Source organism: Pygocentrus nattereri, chromosome 9, assembly GCF_015220715.1.
Source record: "Pygocentrus nattereri isolate fPygNat1 chromosome 9, fPygNat1.pri, whole genome shotgun sequence".
NCBI lineage: Eukaryota > Metazoa > Chordata > Actinopteri > Characiformes > Serrasalmidae > Pygocentrus > Pygocentrus nattereri.
This window is the reverse complement of record NC_051219.1, coordinates 2,906,687-2,922,272: the sequence shown is the minus strand read 5'-3', so window position 1 is coordinate 2,922,272 and position 15,586 is coordinate 2,906,687. Positions and strand designations below refer to the sequence as shown.

The window sequence follows — 15,586 nt, the reverse complement described above, 5'->3', positions numbered from 1 at the left end:
CAAACACACAATGTAAGCAAATGACACGGAATAGAATGGGGAGGGGTTGTGCACAGTTCTATGCATTTTGTATATATATGTATATGAAATAAATATAGAAACAAAATAAAAAACTATGTTTTTACAAGATATAAATATGGAGATATTTACAGCTGTATTGTGTGTCACTAAATATTGCACATATTCCAGTATAATTGCACATGTACAGTATGATTGCACATTTCCGTATGCAGAGTATTGCACAGTAGCTGGTAATGGAGTCTGGGAATAGACTGGTATGTAGGTGGGTAATGGAAGTCTGGGGATAGACTATCAGTGCATCTGTGAGTTGAGAAGTGTTATTGCTTTTGGGAAAAAACTGTACTTAAGTCTGTTTGTCCTTGATCTGATGCATCTGTACCGTCTTCCTGAGGGCAACAGGTCAAACAGTACAGATCTGGGGTGCGAGCTGTCCATTGTGATGCGTTTCGCTCTGCTGACGCAGCGGGAGGTGTAGATGTCCATCAGGGATGGGAGAGGGCAGCCAATGATCTTCTGTGCTGTCTTTACTACCCTCTGAAGCCTCTCCCTGTCTGCCATGGTGCAGCTGCCGTACCACACTGTGATACAGTACGTCAGCAGGCTCTCGATGGAAGAGCGGTAGAAGTTCAGCAGCAGGTTGGAATCCAGGTTGTGCTTCCTGAGGACTCTCAGGAAGTGTAGTCGCTGCTGAGCCTTCTTGATGACAGCTGTGATGTTGTCTGTCCAGGTGATGTCGGTAGAGATTTGGACTCCGAGGAACCGGAAGGTGCGGACCCTCTCCACACACTCGCCGTTGATGGACAGGGGGTCTGGGTCAGTGCTGTGCTTCCTGAAGTCAACGATGATCTCTTTTGTTTTCTTGGTGTTCAGAGCCAGGTTATTCTCTGAACACCAAGCTGCCAACTTCAGGACCTCCTTCCTGTAGGCTGTCTCGTCTCCTTCTGAGATGAGTCCGACCACTGTGGTATCGTCAGCAAACTTGACAATGAGGTTGCTGTCGTAGGCCGGACTGCAGTCATGGATGTAGAGGCAGTACAGGAGGGGGCTCAGCACACAGCCTTGTGGTGAGCCGGTGCTAAGCATACGAGTGGAGGAGAGGTGGGGGCCAAGTCTCACAGTTTGGGGCCGGTTAGTGAGAAAGTTCTTGATCCAGGCACATGTGAGGGAGGGGAGTCCGAGGGTGCCCAGTTTGGTGATAAGAATGTCCGGGATGATTGTGTTGAAAGCAGAGCTGTAGTCCACAAAGAGCATTCGGACGTAGCTGTGCTGCCGCTCCAGGTGGCTCAGTGCAAAGTGGAGAGCTGCTGCTATGGCGTCCTCTGTTGACCTGTTTGCACGGTATGCGAACTGGTGGGGGTCGAAGTCTGGGGGCAGAGAGTCTTTGATGTGCTGAAGTACCAGTCTCTCGAAGCACTTCATGATTACCGGTGTGAGGGCCACAGGGCGATAATCATTAAGGTTGGTGATGGTAGACTTTTTTGGCACTGGTATGACTGTGGCTGACTTCAGGCAGGGCGGGATGATGGCTTGGGCCAGGGAGAGATTGAAGATCTTGGTGAAGGTGAGGGCGAGCTGGTGGGCACACGTTTTGAGCACCTTGCCGGGTACTCCATCAGGACCAGCAGCCTTTTTGGGGTTCACTGCCAGGAGCACCCGTCTGACATCGCGCTCCTGTACAGTGAGTGGAGTGGTGTGGAAGCCGGGTGGGGGTGGAGGTCGGGCAGGAGCAGAAGAGTGCTGCTGAGATGCATCAAAGCGAGCAAAGAAGCAGTTCAGCTCCTCTGCCAACGGTGCACTCAGTACTCCTGCTGTCACATCACAGCTTCTAAAGTTTGTGATGTTCTGTATGCACCGCCACACCTCCCGTGAGTTGTTGCTGGACATGTGGGACTCTATTTTCCTCTTGTAGTCCGCCTTGGCTTTTTTAATCCCTCTCTTCAGGTCAGCTCGAGCGGCGCTGTACATAGCTGACCTGTACAGGTCGCCTGACCTGAAGGTGGCGTCACGGGCTCTGAGGAGAGAGCGGACCTGGCTGGTCATCCATGGTTTCTGGTTTGGGTAAACCCGGATGATTTTGTCCACAGTCACATTTCCGATGCAGAACTTGATATAGTCCAGCACCGTTCCTGTGAATGTTTCCAGCTCCAGGTGTTCAAACAAGTCCCAGTCTGTCTGTTCAAAGCAGTCCTGTAGTTTTGAGAGTGCATTGTCAGGCCAGGTTGTAACAGTCTTTATGGTGGGCCTGGTTCTGCGCCTTAAGGGGCTGTAGATTGGGGAGAGCAGAAGGGAAAGATGGTCTGACTGTCCGAGGTGGGGGAGGGGTATGGCTCTGTACGCGTGCTTAATATTCGTGTAAACATGATCCAGAGTGTTCTCCCCCCTAGTTGAACACTTTACATGCTGGTAGAATTTCGGTAGTACCGTCTTCAAGTTGGCCTTATTAAAGTCTCCTGCAATCACGTGAACACCGTCAGGGTGAGCGCGCTGCTGCTCGTTTACGGTGTTCAGCAGGAGAGAGAGCGCTTTGTTTACATAGCACTTTGTTTACTATGGCAGACCTGACGGTGTGCGTAACCAATACCAAACTTACAGACTCACGTATGAAGAGGAAACTATTACAAATTAATTTCAGATGTTGAATAACATTGTTCATGAGGGCATTTACGCTGTAATTCAGTAACTGAGTCTACTATTTGTCCTGTGAGTCTACTACTATAGTGGAAGGTTATACTTAGACATGGTCTTCACTATGGCAGACCTGACAGGGTGTGTAACCAATACCAACCTTACAGACTCGTGTACAAAGAGGAAACTACTACAAATTCATTTCAGACGTTGAATAACATTGCTCAAGTCTACATATTGTCCCGTTACTCTACTGCTATAGTGGAGGGTTCTACTTAAACATGGTCCCCACTATGGCAGACATGACAGGGTGTGTAAGAAATATTAACCTTGAACACTTGTTTAAAAACAGGAAATTATTACCAGTTCATATGAGACCCTGAAAGACATTAGTCATAGGGTAACCTACACTCTAGTTCAGAAATGTTGTCTGTCTGTTGTCCTACAACTCTACTCCTATAGTGGAAGGTTCTCCTTAGATGTAGTCCCCACTATGCTAAACCTGACAGTGGGTGTAACCAAAACCATTCAAATATTTCTATCCTGAGATCGTCCCCACAATGCGAGACCTGAGAGCATGTGTAGCTAATAGCATTCCTAAGGCCTCAATTAAAAACAATGAACTCTCACAAATTTATATTATACAACAGATGTAATCAGTCCTGAAGTAACTTCAATTGACCATAATTAGCTGCAGAACTAGCAAGCAGTTCAATCACTATATGGACACAATAACACTTTAAATACACTTTTTAAAGTCAGAAGAGGAAGCTGCAGTGTTGGTCAAAGGACTTGAAGCTGAGTGGCTTGGTACAACCTCGTCCATCATGTTAGCAGTGTCCTCAAAACCAGGCTAAAGGGATTTCAAATATCACAGTTAAACATTTCAATAAACCTTATTAACATGTACATCAGTATTTAAAATGCAATACAGAATTTCACACAATGTTTTATCAGTGTCTGCTACTTTAGTGGGTCAAGTTAACCAGACATGGAGCCACCATGTTATAGAAGACATCAATCTTAATATGAAACAAAAATTCATATTACACCCTTAAAGGAATTAATTATAAAGAGGGCAAACTGTTGTCGAGAACAATAGATCATATATTCTTCTATGTGTTCATAGCTCTGCTGGTTCAGGTTGACTAGGCAGACTTGACAGTGTGTGTAACCAATATTAACCTTACAGACTCGTGTAAAAAGAGGAAATTATTACAAATGAATCAGACATCGAATGACATTGCTCATGAGGGCATTTAAACTGTAATTTAAATATAAAGGCTACATATTATCCTGTGAATGTAATGCTCTACTGAAGGTTTCTACCTAGACGAGGTCCCCACTATGGCTGATATGACAGTGTGTGTAACCAATATCAACTATATAGTATATAGTCAGTTGAATAGCAACTTCAACTGGCCATAATTAGCTGCAGAACTACAAAGCAGTTAAATCACTATATGGACATAAAAACACTTTTTAAAATACCTTCAAGTCAGAAGTGGAATCTCCAGTGTTGGTCACAGGTCCTCGAGCAGCTTGGTTCACACTTTCAGCCATGTCATCACATGCAGGCTACAGGGATTTCAAATATCACAGTTAAACATTTAGAATTGAAGAGCATTCGTTAACAATAAATACCTACACCAACAAATACCATACTACTAAGCTAATCATGTCATTCACTTGTAGTATTAAACAAAAGCAATCTTCAGAACAATTGATATTACTATACTAAAAGCTATCATACTAAAAAAAAACACACTAAACAATAATTTTTAATAGCATTAATAGTGTGGATGATTAATGTGTATGACGTCAACTGAAATGATTCCACTTAAATTCCATTAAAATCCTTATAAGAAATGTAATTTAGTCTAAGCCATTATCTATATTAATCTCTAGAAAGCATAACTTTAACTCAATTTCAAGGACAGGGATACACATTGAAAGGGATTTCAAAGTGTTACCTTTTGTTCAAATGCTGATAAGCACCCTGAAACCTCTTTCATTTCCAAAAGGCATGGTTTTAAAATAAGACACAGTCATACTGCTAAGCTAGTAAAATCTATATACCGGTATACTATATATTATAAAAACCGGTATAGTTTAAAATGCAAGAGGATTTTATCATATCCCGCTACTGTGATGCAACACCACACATGACTTGTGCTCATGGTGCCTAAAAATGGCCAATGATACAGAGAATAGTATCACTAGCTCTGAGGACAATTTAGTTCTTAAAAGTGGAGATATGTCAGTAGTGTGGTGGGTTTTTTGCCTACAGAAGGTTAGACCCCAACAACAACAGTAATTTACAAAATGTGCAAAAATATGATGACCACAAAAGCTGGCAATTGATTTCAACACCTAAAGTAAAGGCCTCGCTTGAGTATGGGGAGTGTCAGAACCTGTGTAAGTCTGAGAGCACAGATGAGCACAGGTTTCTCAAACCAACATACTAACCCAAAGGTAGTCTCTCAGGCGACAACCGCTGGATCATTCGCAAATGGAAGTCCACACATCAAAAATGCAAGCAAGGTACCACGTCTCAGGAAGGAAATGGTTCTTGCAAACGGCCTTGAACAAATGTGACGATTGCTATGTCAAGCTAACTGCCATGTTAAAGTAGGTTAATATCAGGGCAAAAGGTTTTACATGTACCCCATCCATTCATTTTTAAGGGACTGTTAATTTCTACACTGAATTCAAATCTGCCCCACGCTGTGCTGACCTTGAAACACACAGCCAATGACAGTGGACTACTTTTTGGCACTGTCCTGTCCTGTCACTGTAAAACTGAATAATCTGTTAAAACATTTGAGATATTTGTTTGAGCGCCTCTGACGGGTGCTTTGCTACCTTTATTTACCAAGAAAACAAGAATGTTCGGCAATGTTCAATGTATATTTACAGTACAAACAGCAGGTTTCATATGAAATTATAAAAATTATTGGGAAAAGAAGCTAAACAGAATGACTAAGTTACGATTAAACCAGTAACAGGTCTTGGTAATAAGCCAGTGCGCTGAAGAGTTCTAACCGTAACTAAAACAAAGCTTGTAGTGCATTATTTTATTAATATTAGTTCATGCATTTACTGTAAGTGTAGACCGGACCGCAACTGTGTGACTCAAATGTAGATCAGTGCCTCACTCTGTCTTTCCCTCCACATGTCTCGCTGTCACCCTCTGCGTTCGCGCAAGAATGGCTCTCGCTGTCTCCCTCTCCAAAACGGTCTCTCTCTAAAACTAAACATATACATATAGCAAGGCAGTGAGCCTAATAGCACACCTGAAAGATCAACTGATCTTCAAATCACAATCACGGCTGAAAAAGTGGACGTGCTGGTCTTTTAGCCACAACGCGCCTTTCATTTACTGAAATCAGTAGATACAATAACAGATACAATCAGAACAACTGCAATCAGATATTTTACCACATATTTCAGCCCCAGTTTGCAGCCAATTTGACAATTTGTCATCCAGTTAAGCTCCACAACTGTTTCTCTCTCTCTCTCTGTGTCTACCCCACCTCTCTCTCTTTCTCTCTATCCATCTATCCCTCTCTCTGTCTGTCTATCCCTCTCTCTGTCTGTCTATCCCTCTCTCTCTGTCTGTCTAGCCCTCTCTCTCTCTATCTGTCAGTCTATCCCTCTCTCTCTCTGTCTATTTGTCAGTCTATCCCTCTCTCTCTATCTGTCAGTCTAGCCCTCTCTCTCTCTATCTGTCAGTCTATCCCTCTCTCTCTGTCTATCCCTCTCTCTCTCTGTCAGTCTATCCCTCTCTGTCTGTCTATCCCTCTCTCTCTCTGTCGGTCTATCCCTCTCTCTCTCTGTCTGTCTATCCGTCTCTCTCTGTCAGTCTATCCCTCTCTGTCTGTCTATCCCTCTCTCTCTCTGTCAGCCTATCCCTCTCTCTCTCTGTCAGTCTATCCCACTCTCTCTGTCTATCCCTCTCTCTCTGTCTGTCTATCCCTCTCTGTCAATCTATCCCCCTCCCTCTCTGTCAGTCTATCCCTCTCTCTGTCTATCCCTCTCTCTCTGTCAGTCTATCCCTCTCTCTCTGTCAGTCTATCCCTCTCTCTCTCTGTCAGTCTATCCCTCTGTCAGTCTATCCCTCTCTCTCTGTCAGTCTCTCCCTCTCTCTCTGTCTGTCTGTCTATCCCTCTCTCTCTCTCTGTCTGTTGCGGCTGCTCGAGATAAACATAAAACTTGAGTTGAGAGGAAACATTAAACCTTATCTTTGCGACTTATCTTACTGTCTTCAGTACAGCAATCCTTCAGCCCTTTCGTGGTGTGACAGAGGGAATTATGGGAAGTGTAGTTTCTTTGTTCTGGCAAGAATGCGTTGGGTGTTTCGTCTGGTCAGACGAAAGAAGACAAGGAAAGTTGGAGGTGGAATGAGGAAGTCCAGGAGAGTATTCAGAAGAAGAAGGCAGCAAAGAAAAAGTGGGATAACCAGAGAGATGAAGGAAGTAGGCAGGAGTTCTGTGAGGCTGGTCGCATAGTGAAAAGAATGGTGGCAAAGGCAAAGGCTCAGGCCTATGATGAGCTGTATGAGAGGCTGGACAGTAAAGAAGGAGTAAAGGACGTGTATCGCTTGGCTAAACAGAGAGATAGAGCTGAAAAGGATGTACAGCAGGTTAGGCTGATAAAGGATAGAGAGGGAAATTAACTAGTGAGTGAACAGAGAGTGTTGAGTAGATGGAAGGAGTACTTTGAAGAACTAATGAATGAGGAAAACGAGAGAGAGAGGAGGACAACGGGGGGAGAGATAGTGGATCATGAAGTACAGAGAATTAGTAAGGTGGAAGTGAGGGCAGCTTTAAAAAGGATGAAGAATGGAAAGGCAGTTGGTCCAGATGACATACCTGTGGAGGTATGGAGATGTTGAGGAGAGAAGGCAGTGGACTTTTTAACCAGGTTGTTTAACAAAATCCTGGAGAGTGAGAGGATGCCTGATGAGTGGAGAAGCAGTGCACTGGTCCCCATTTTTAAGAAAAAGGGTGATGTGCAGAGCTGCAGTAACTACAGAGGTATAAAGTTGATGAGCCACACCATGAAGGTATGGGAAAGAGTTGTTGAAGCAAGGCTAAGGCGAGAGGTCCAGATCAGTGAGCAGCAGTTTGGTTTCATGGCCAAAAAGAGAACCACAGATGCAGTTTTTATGTTGAGAGTGTTGGTAGAGAAGTACAGAGAAGGTCAGAAGGAACTACATTGTGTCTATGTGGATCTAGAGAAGGCAGATGATAGGGTGCCAAGAGAGGAACTGTGGTACTGTATGAGGAAGTCAGGTGTAGCTGAAAAGTATGTTAGGGTGGTGCAAGACATGTATGAGGATAGTGAGACAGTGGTGAGGTGTGCAGTTGGAGTGACAAATGGTTTCAAGGTGAAGGTAGGGTTACATCAGGGATCAGCTTTGAGCCCCTTCTTGTTTGCAATGGTGATGGACAGGTTGACACATGAGGTCAGGCAGGAGGCTCCGTGGACCAAGATGTTTGCAGATGACATTGTAATCTGTGGTGAGAGTAGAGAGCAGGTGGAAGAGAATCTGGAGAGGTGGAGGTTTGCACTGGAGAGGAGAGGAATGAAGGTCAGTAGAGACAAGACGGAATACATGTGTGTGAATGAGAGGGAGGCAGGTGGAAAGGTGAAGATGTGAGGAGTAGAGGTTGTAAAGGTGGATGACTTCAAATATCTTGGGTCAACCATCCAGAGCAATGGACAGTGTAGAAAAGAGGTGAAGAAGAGGGTGCAGGCAGGATGGAGTGGGTGGAGACGGGTGTCAGGGCTGATGTGTGACAGAAGGTTAGCAGCAAGAGTGAAAGGGAAGGTTTACAAGACAGCAGTGCGTCCTGCTATGATGTACAGTTTGGAGACTGTGGGTCTGTTTAAAAGACAGGAGGCTGAGCTGGAGGTGGCAGAGATGAAGATGCTGAGATTTTAGTTGGGAGTGACCAGGATGGACAAGATTAGAAATGAGCAGATCAGAGGGACAGTGAAGGTGGAGCAGTTTGGAGATAAAGCCAGAGAGGCCAGGTTGAGATGGTTTGGACATGTGTTGAGGAGGAATAGTGGATATATTGGGCAAAGAATGTTGGAGATGGAGCTGCCGGGCAGAAGGAGAAGAGGTGGACCTCACAGAAGGTTTATGGATGTAGTGAAGGTGGACATGGAGATGGTTGGTGTGAAAGTAGAGGAGGCAGTGGATAGGGCAAGATGGAGGCAGTTGATCCGCTGTGGTGACCCCTAAAGGAAGCAGCTGAAAGAAGAAGAAGTAGATTCTTTGTTCTTCCCACTCTCATTCGTTCCATTCAGTATAGAACGGAGAAAACTACAGTTTGACCTCGCTATGCACACAAACGAAGCCATTAGCTTATAACATTATCTTAAACCGTAAGCACGACCGGAGTGCGTTAAAACGTTAAAGTGGATAGTGGATTAACTAACTATTTACTTTATTAATATGTCTTATTTGTGTTTACCTTGTAGCAGCAGTGATTAACGCAGCGTTCACAGCACTCAGCGACGTGTCTCGGGGCTGCACATGCGCACTAGTGAAAGTGTGCTTACAGTCCGCATCTGTAAACACACTTTAGGGTAGGGTGCAGTACCACAAGAAACCTCGGGGGGCAGCCGTGAGCATGTGTGTTCCACACACTTCTCAGGTTTCTGAGAGTGGTGGTGAGGTCCAAAAAAAAAATTTCACCACCCATATCAGCATGGTCTCCTGAGTCAACTGACGCATGTTGGCTGCAAACTGGTCCCCACAATGTTTTCGGTCCCCACACCGTGAGCGTGCTAACATGTTGCTGCTTATAGTTATTAGAGCTGACTGCAGTTATTAGAGCTGACTGCAGTTATTAGAGCTGACTGTAGTTATTAGTGCTGACTGCAGTTATTAGAGCTGACTGCAGTTATTAGAGATGACTGCAGTTATTAGAGCTGACTGTAGTTATTAGAGCTGAGTGTAGTTATTAGTGCTGACTGCAGTTATTAGAGCTGACTGTAGTTATTAGAGCTGACTGTAGTTATTAGTGCTGACTGCAGTTATTAGAGCTGACTGTAGTTATTAGAGCTGACTACAGTTATTAGAGCTGACTACAGTTATTAGAGCTGACTGCAGTTATTAGAGCTGACTGCTGTTATTAGAGCTGACTACAGTTATTAGAGCTGACTGTAGTTATTAGAGTTGACTACAGTTATTAGAGCTGACTGCTGTTATTAGAGCAGACTGCAGTTATTAGAGCTGACTACAGTTATTAGAGATGACTGCAGTTATTAGTGCTGACTGCAGTTATTAGAGCTGACTGCAGTTATTAGAGCTGACTGCAGTTATTAGAGATGACTGCAGTTATTAGAGCTGACTGCAGTTATTAGAGCTGACTACAGTTATTAGAGATGACTGCAGTTATTAGTGCTGACTGCAGTTATTAGAGCTGACTGCAGTTATTAGTGCTGACTACAATTATTAGAGCTGACTGCAGTTATTAGAGCTGACTGCAGTTATTAGTGCTGACTGCAGTTATTAGAGCTGACTGCAGTTATTAGTGCTGACTACAGTTATTAGAGCTGACTGCAGTTATTAGAGCTGACTGCAGTTATTAGAGCTGACTGCTGTTATTAGAGCTGACTGCAGTTATTAGAGCTGACTGCAGTTATTAGAGCTGACTGCTGTTATTAGAGCTGACTACAGTTATTAGTGCTGACTGCAGTTATTAGTGCTGACTACAGTTATTAGAGATGACTGCAGTTATTAGTGCTGACTGCAGTTATTAGTGCTGACTGCAGTTATTAGAGCTGACTGCAGTTATTAGTGCTGACTACAGTTATTAGAGCTGACTGCAGTTATTAGAGCTGACTGTAGTTATTAGAGCTGACTGCTGTTATTAGAGCTGACTACAGTTATTAGAGCTGACTGTAGTTATTAGAGCTGACTGCAGTTATTAGAGCTGACCGCAGTTATTAGAGCTGACCGTAGTTATTAGAGCTGACTGTAGTTATTAGTGCTGACTACAGTTATTAGAGCTGACTGCAGTTATTAGAGCTGACTGCTGTTATTAGAGCTGACTGCAGTTATTAGAGCTGACTGTAGTTATTAGAGCTGACTACAGTTATTAGAGCTGACTGCAGTTATTAGAGCTGACTGCAGTTATTAGAGCTGACTGTAGTTATTAGAGCAGACTGTAGTTATTAGAGCTGACTGCTGTTATTAGAGCTGACTGCTGTTATTAGAGCTGACTGCAGTTATTAGAGCTGACTGCAGTTATTAGAGCTGACTGCAGTCGTTAGATTCCACAGTCATGTTATACTATAATAAGCAGAAGCTGAATCATGAGTGATGGGCTGAGGTTAATAATGTAAATATCTCTACTGGCTTTGTGACAAGATGTAGATATTAATGCTTTCATGCAGGAACTGCTAACAACAGCCAGATATTTTAGATGTTTTACATGTTTATGTAGGACTACAGTAAAGATTAATATTTAGTTCATCCAAATATCATGATAAACATTGTGGGTGTCTTAGATGTTTAATGACATATGGATTTCTCTCATATTAAACATCTGTGGATGATGGCAGATCAGAACTCGTGGCAGCTGTTCTGCTAAATGTGACGGGCTTGTTGAGAGAATTTCAGTGTGAAGCCAAAGAAAACTCTTGTTATTGTTGCAGTCTATGAAATATTAATATACACTGCTCAAAAAAATAAAGGGAACGCTTAAACAACACAATATAAATCCAAGTAAATCAAACTACTGTGAAATCAAACTGTCCACTTAGGAAGCAACACTGACAATCAATTTCACAGCTGTTGTGCAAATGGAACAGACAACAGGTGGAAATTACTGGCGATTAGCAAGACACACTCAATAAAGGAGTGGTTCTGCAGGTGGGACCACAGACCACTTCTCAGTACCTTTCTGCTTTCTGGCTGATGTTTTGGTCACTTTTGAATGTTGGTGGTGCTTTCACACTTGTGGTAGCAGGAGACGGACTCTACAACCCACACAAGAGGTTCAGGTAGTGCAGCTCATCCAGGATGGCACATCAATGCGAGCTGTGGCAAGAAGGTTTGCTGTGTCTGTCAGCGTAGCGTCCAGAGGCTGGAGGCGCTACCAGGAGACAGGCCAGTACACCAGGAGACGTGGAGGAGGCCGTAGGAGGGCAACAACCCAGCAGCAGGACCGCTACCTCCGCCTTTGTGCAAGGAGGAACAGGAGGAGCACTGCCAGAGCCCTGCAGAATGACCTCCAGCAGGCCACCAATGTGCATGTATCTGCACAAACGGTTAGAAACCAACTCCATGAGGATGGTATGAGGGCCCGACGTCCACAGATGGGGGTTATGCTCACAGCCCAACACCGTGCAGGACGCTTGGCATTTGCCAGAGAACACCAGGATTGGCAAATTTCTCCACTGGCGCCCTGTGATCTTCACAGATGAAAGCAGGTTCACACTGAGCACATGTGACAGACGTGACAGAGTCTGGAGACGCCGTGGAGAGCGATCTGCTGCCTGCAACGTCCTTCAGCATGACCGGTTTGGCAGAGGGTCAGTAATGGTGTGGGGTGGCATTTCTTTGGAGGACCACACAGCCCTCCATGTGCTCGCCAGAGGTAGTCTGACTGCCATTAGGTACCGAGATGAGATCCTCAGACCCCTTGTGAGACCATATGCTGGTGCGGTTGGCCCTGGGTTCCTCCTGATGCAGGACAATGCTAGACCTCATGTGGCTGGAGTGTGTCAGCAGTTCCTGCAAGATGAAGGCATTGAAGCTATGGACTGGCCCGCCCGTTCCCCAGACCTGAATCCGATTGAGCACATCTGGGACATCATGCCTCGCTCCATCCACCAACGCCACGTTGCACCACAGACTGTCCAGGAGTCGGATGCTTTAGTCCAGGTCTGGGAGGAGATCCCTCAGGAGACCATCCGCCACCTCATCAGGAGCAGGACCAGGCATTGAGGAGGTCATACAGGCACGTGGAGGCCACACACAACACTGAGCCTCATTTTGACTTGTTTTAAGGACATCACATCAAAGTTGGATCAGCCTGTCGTGTGTTTTTCCACTTTAATTTTGTCTGTGACTCCAAATCCAGGCCTCCATTGGTTAATAAATTTGATTTCCATTGATGATTTTTGTGATTTTGTTGTCAGCACATTCAACTTTGTACAGAACAAAGTATTGAATGAGAATATTTCATTCATTCAGATCTAGGATGTGCAGTGTATTATTGCTCAAACCTTTAGATGAGGGTGGGAGGTAACCTGGATTTATGCAATTTTTAAGTCCACAGATCAGGGCAAGAGAGAGAGACACTCACATCGAGGATGCTTCGATAGAATGGAGTTTAATGGCTAAATATTAAACTGCCTTGGACAACATTCAATGATAGATGAAAATTATCTGGAAGTGAATGACGTTAGCTGGTAGCATGTGGACCACAGGAGCAATGATGTATAAATAATAAATAATGCATAATTAAAATTTCCTCTTTTTACTGTTTGATATAGTTTCCTGTGCTGGTTGAAACTGAACTGTACAGAATATAAAACCGAGAACTCCTTCATTTGGTGATTGTACGATGGGTCATTTTCTGGGTGGTTAGTATGTTCCTGACCACTGCTCTTACTGGACGTCCCAGCAGTGGGGGCGAGGCAGGGGTGTGAGAAAAAGTCACATGAGTTAATGAGAATCAGTCACAACTCAACACAAATTTGATGCCCCACTTATTTTCCGTATTTTCTTCTGTTCTGTATAGTTTTGTGCTGAACTGGCAAAGAAAGGATCTCAGGTAAATAAAGTAACATACATGTGAACTTGATGAGGAGTTTATACAGTGTTAATAGAGTTTAATTAAAGTTAGAGAGGGTTTAAAGAAGGAGCTCTGAGTTGATGGTGTGTCAGTGATGATGTTCATGTCTGATCTCTGCTCTGTTTCTGGTCTCGGTCTGAGTGAGATGAGGAGTTTATACAGTGTTAATAGAGTTTAATTAAAGTTAGAGAGAGTTTAAAGAAGGAGCTCTGAGTTGATGGTGAGTCAGTGATGATGTTCATGTCTGATCTCTGCTCTGTTTCTGGTCTCAGTCTGAGTGAGATGAGGAGTTTATACAGTGTTAATAGAGTTTAATTAAAGTTAGAGAGAGTTTAAAGAAGGAGCTCTGAGTTGATGGTGAGTCAGTGATGATGTTCATGTCTGATCTCTGCTCTGTTTCTGGTCTCAGTCTGAGTGAGATGAGGAGTTTATACAGTGTTAATAGAGTTTAATTAAAGTTAGAGAGGGTTTAAAGAAGGAGCTCTGAGTTGATGGTGTGTCAGTGATGATGTTCATGTCTGATCTCTGCTCTGTTTCTGGTCTCAGTCTGAGTGAGATGAGGAGTTTCTACAGTGTTAATAGAGTTTAATTAAAGTTAGAGAGAGTTTAAAGAAGGAGCTCTGAGTTGATGGTGAGTCAGTGATGATGTTCATGTCTGATCTCTGCTCTGTTTCTGGTCTCAGTCTGAGTGAGATGAGGAGTTTATACAGTGTTAATAGATTTTAATTAAAGTTAGAGAGAGTTTAAAGAAGGAGCTCTGAGTTGATGGTGAGTCAGTGATGATGTTCATGTCTGATCTCTGCTCTGTTTCTGGTCTCAGTCTGAGTGAGATGAGGAGTCTATACAGTGTTAATAGAGTTTAATTAAAGTTAGAGAGGGTTTAAAGAAGGAGCTCTGAGTTGATGGTGAGTCAGTGATGATGTTCATGTCTGATCTCTGCTCTGTTTCTGGTCTCAGTCTGAGTGAGATGAGGAGTTTCTACAGTGTTAATAGAGTTTAATTAAAGTTAGAGAGGGTTTAAAGAAGGAGCTCTGAGTTGATGGTGAGTCAGTGATGATGTTCATGTCTGATCTCTGCTGTTTCTGTCTTTCAGGATCTGAACACAGATGCCGAGCCTGAAGAGATTCCCACCCACAGATCTGAGGACTCTCTGTGTGTTTGTCTTTTTAACAAGATTTCTCATGATAAATATAACCATATTGCCCACGTCTAATGTGGCACCCTCGATCCCCTTCCCTATGTCCAAGTGAGTAAACTCTATAGTGCATTAATTTAAAGGTAAACCCAAAGTATTTTTAAACTTTGTTTTAAAGTAACTCTGAGCCCCCACACACACACACAAACGCACACACACACACCCTAGTTGCAGGCCTGTGACGTTGCTCGGGTGCGTTGGGGCCGAATAAACAGAAAATGGCCTCTTTGAGCCAAATAAAACAAATGTTACCTCGTTTCTAGGAGTTTTCAATACCGCAGCAGTATCACACGACTCACGACAGGTACCACAAGCAGGCAGAAAGTGTCCTCCCTCGACGCCAGAGGAATTCTGAACAACGCAGCAGTTCAGAACGCTGTCTGGTTAGTGTCCTCCTCAAATCACGAGTGAGCAGACCTCCAGCACTCTGTATAGCAAGTGGCTACCGCTAACGAAGCTGGTAGAGCATATACAGTCGCTAGCAAGGCACACATACACAGCAAAGTTGGTTCACTGTGGAGTCCACTCTCAGTTATTCACTAAACACTAACTCAACTTCTGTCACTTGTCCAGCTACATGCTACAGAACACTCTCCCGAACTCCTCCGAACCTTTCTGAACTCTCGCCTCTCTGCTGCTTCTCTCCTCTTCCTCCCCTTCCCCGCCCCCCCCCCCCCCCCCCACACTTCTGCCTACGTACACACCCTACAGATTTTAAGCTGCCTATATTTTACCAAAACAAAAAAGAACATACACTAAATACGCAACATCTGTATATTAAACTATTTACACTGTGTATAACATTTTTATCTAGTACAAATGAATAATGAATTCAAATTATTTATATTAGAACCAAGGAATTTTCATCTTAGCCAGGGCTACACCCTCCCCCTTCTAAATGGCTAATGTCCTCATTAGG

The 15,586-nt window shown here is 43.9% G+C and overlaps 1 protein-coding gene across 1 annotated transcript in view; it reads left to right on the top strand.

The window, feature by feature from the left end:
• LOC108413402 (protein NLRC5-like) overlaps positions 1 to 14,686 on the top strand; it is a 133,117-nt gene extending 118,431 nt beyond the window's left edge. Inside the window, exon 21 of the mRNA XM_037541222.1 lies at positions 14,566 to 14,686. Coding sequence (XP_037397119.1) covers positions 14,566 to 14,572 — 7 coding nt within the window. The 3' untranslated portion in view covers positions 14,573 to 14,686. The remainder of the gene's footprint in view (positions 1 to 14,565) is intronic.
• The last annotated feature ends 900 nt before the right edge of the window (positions 14,687 to 15,586 follow it).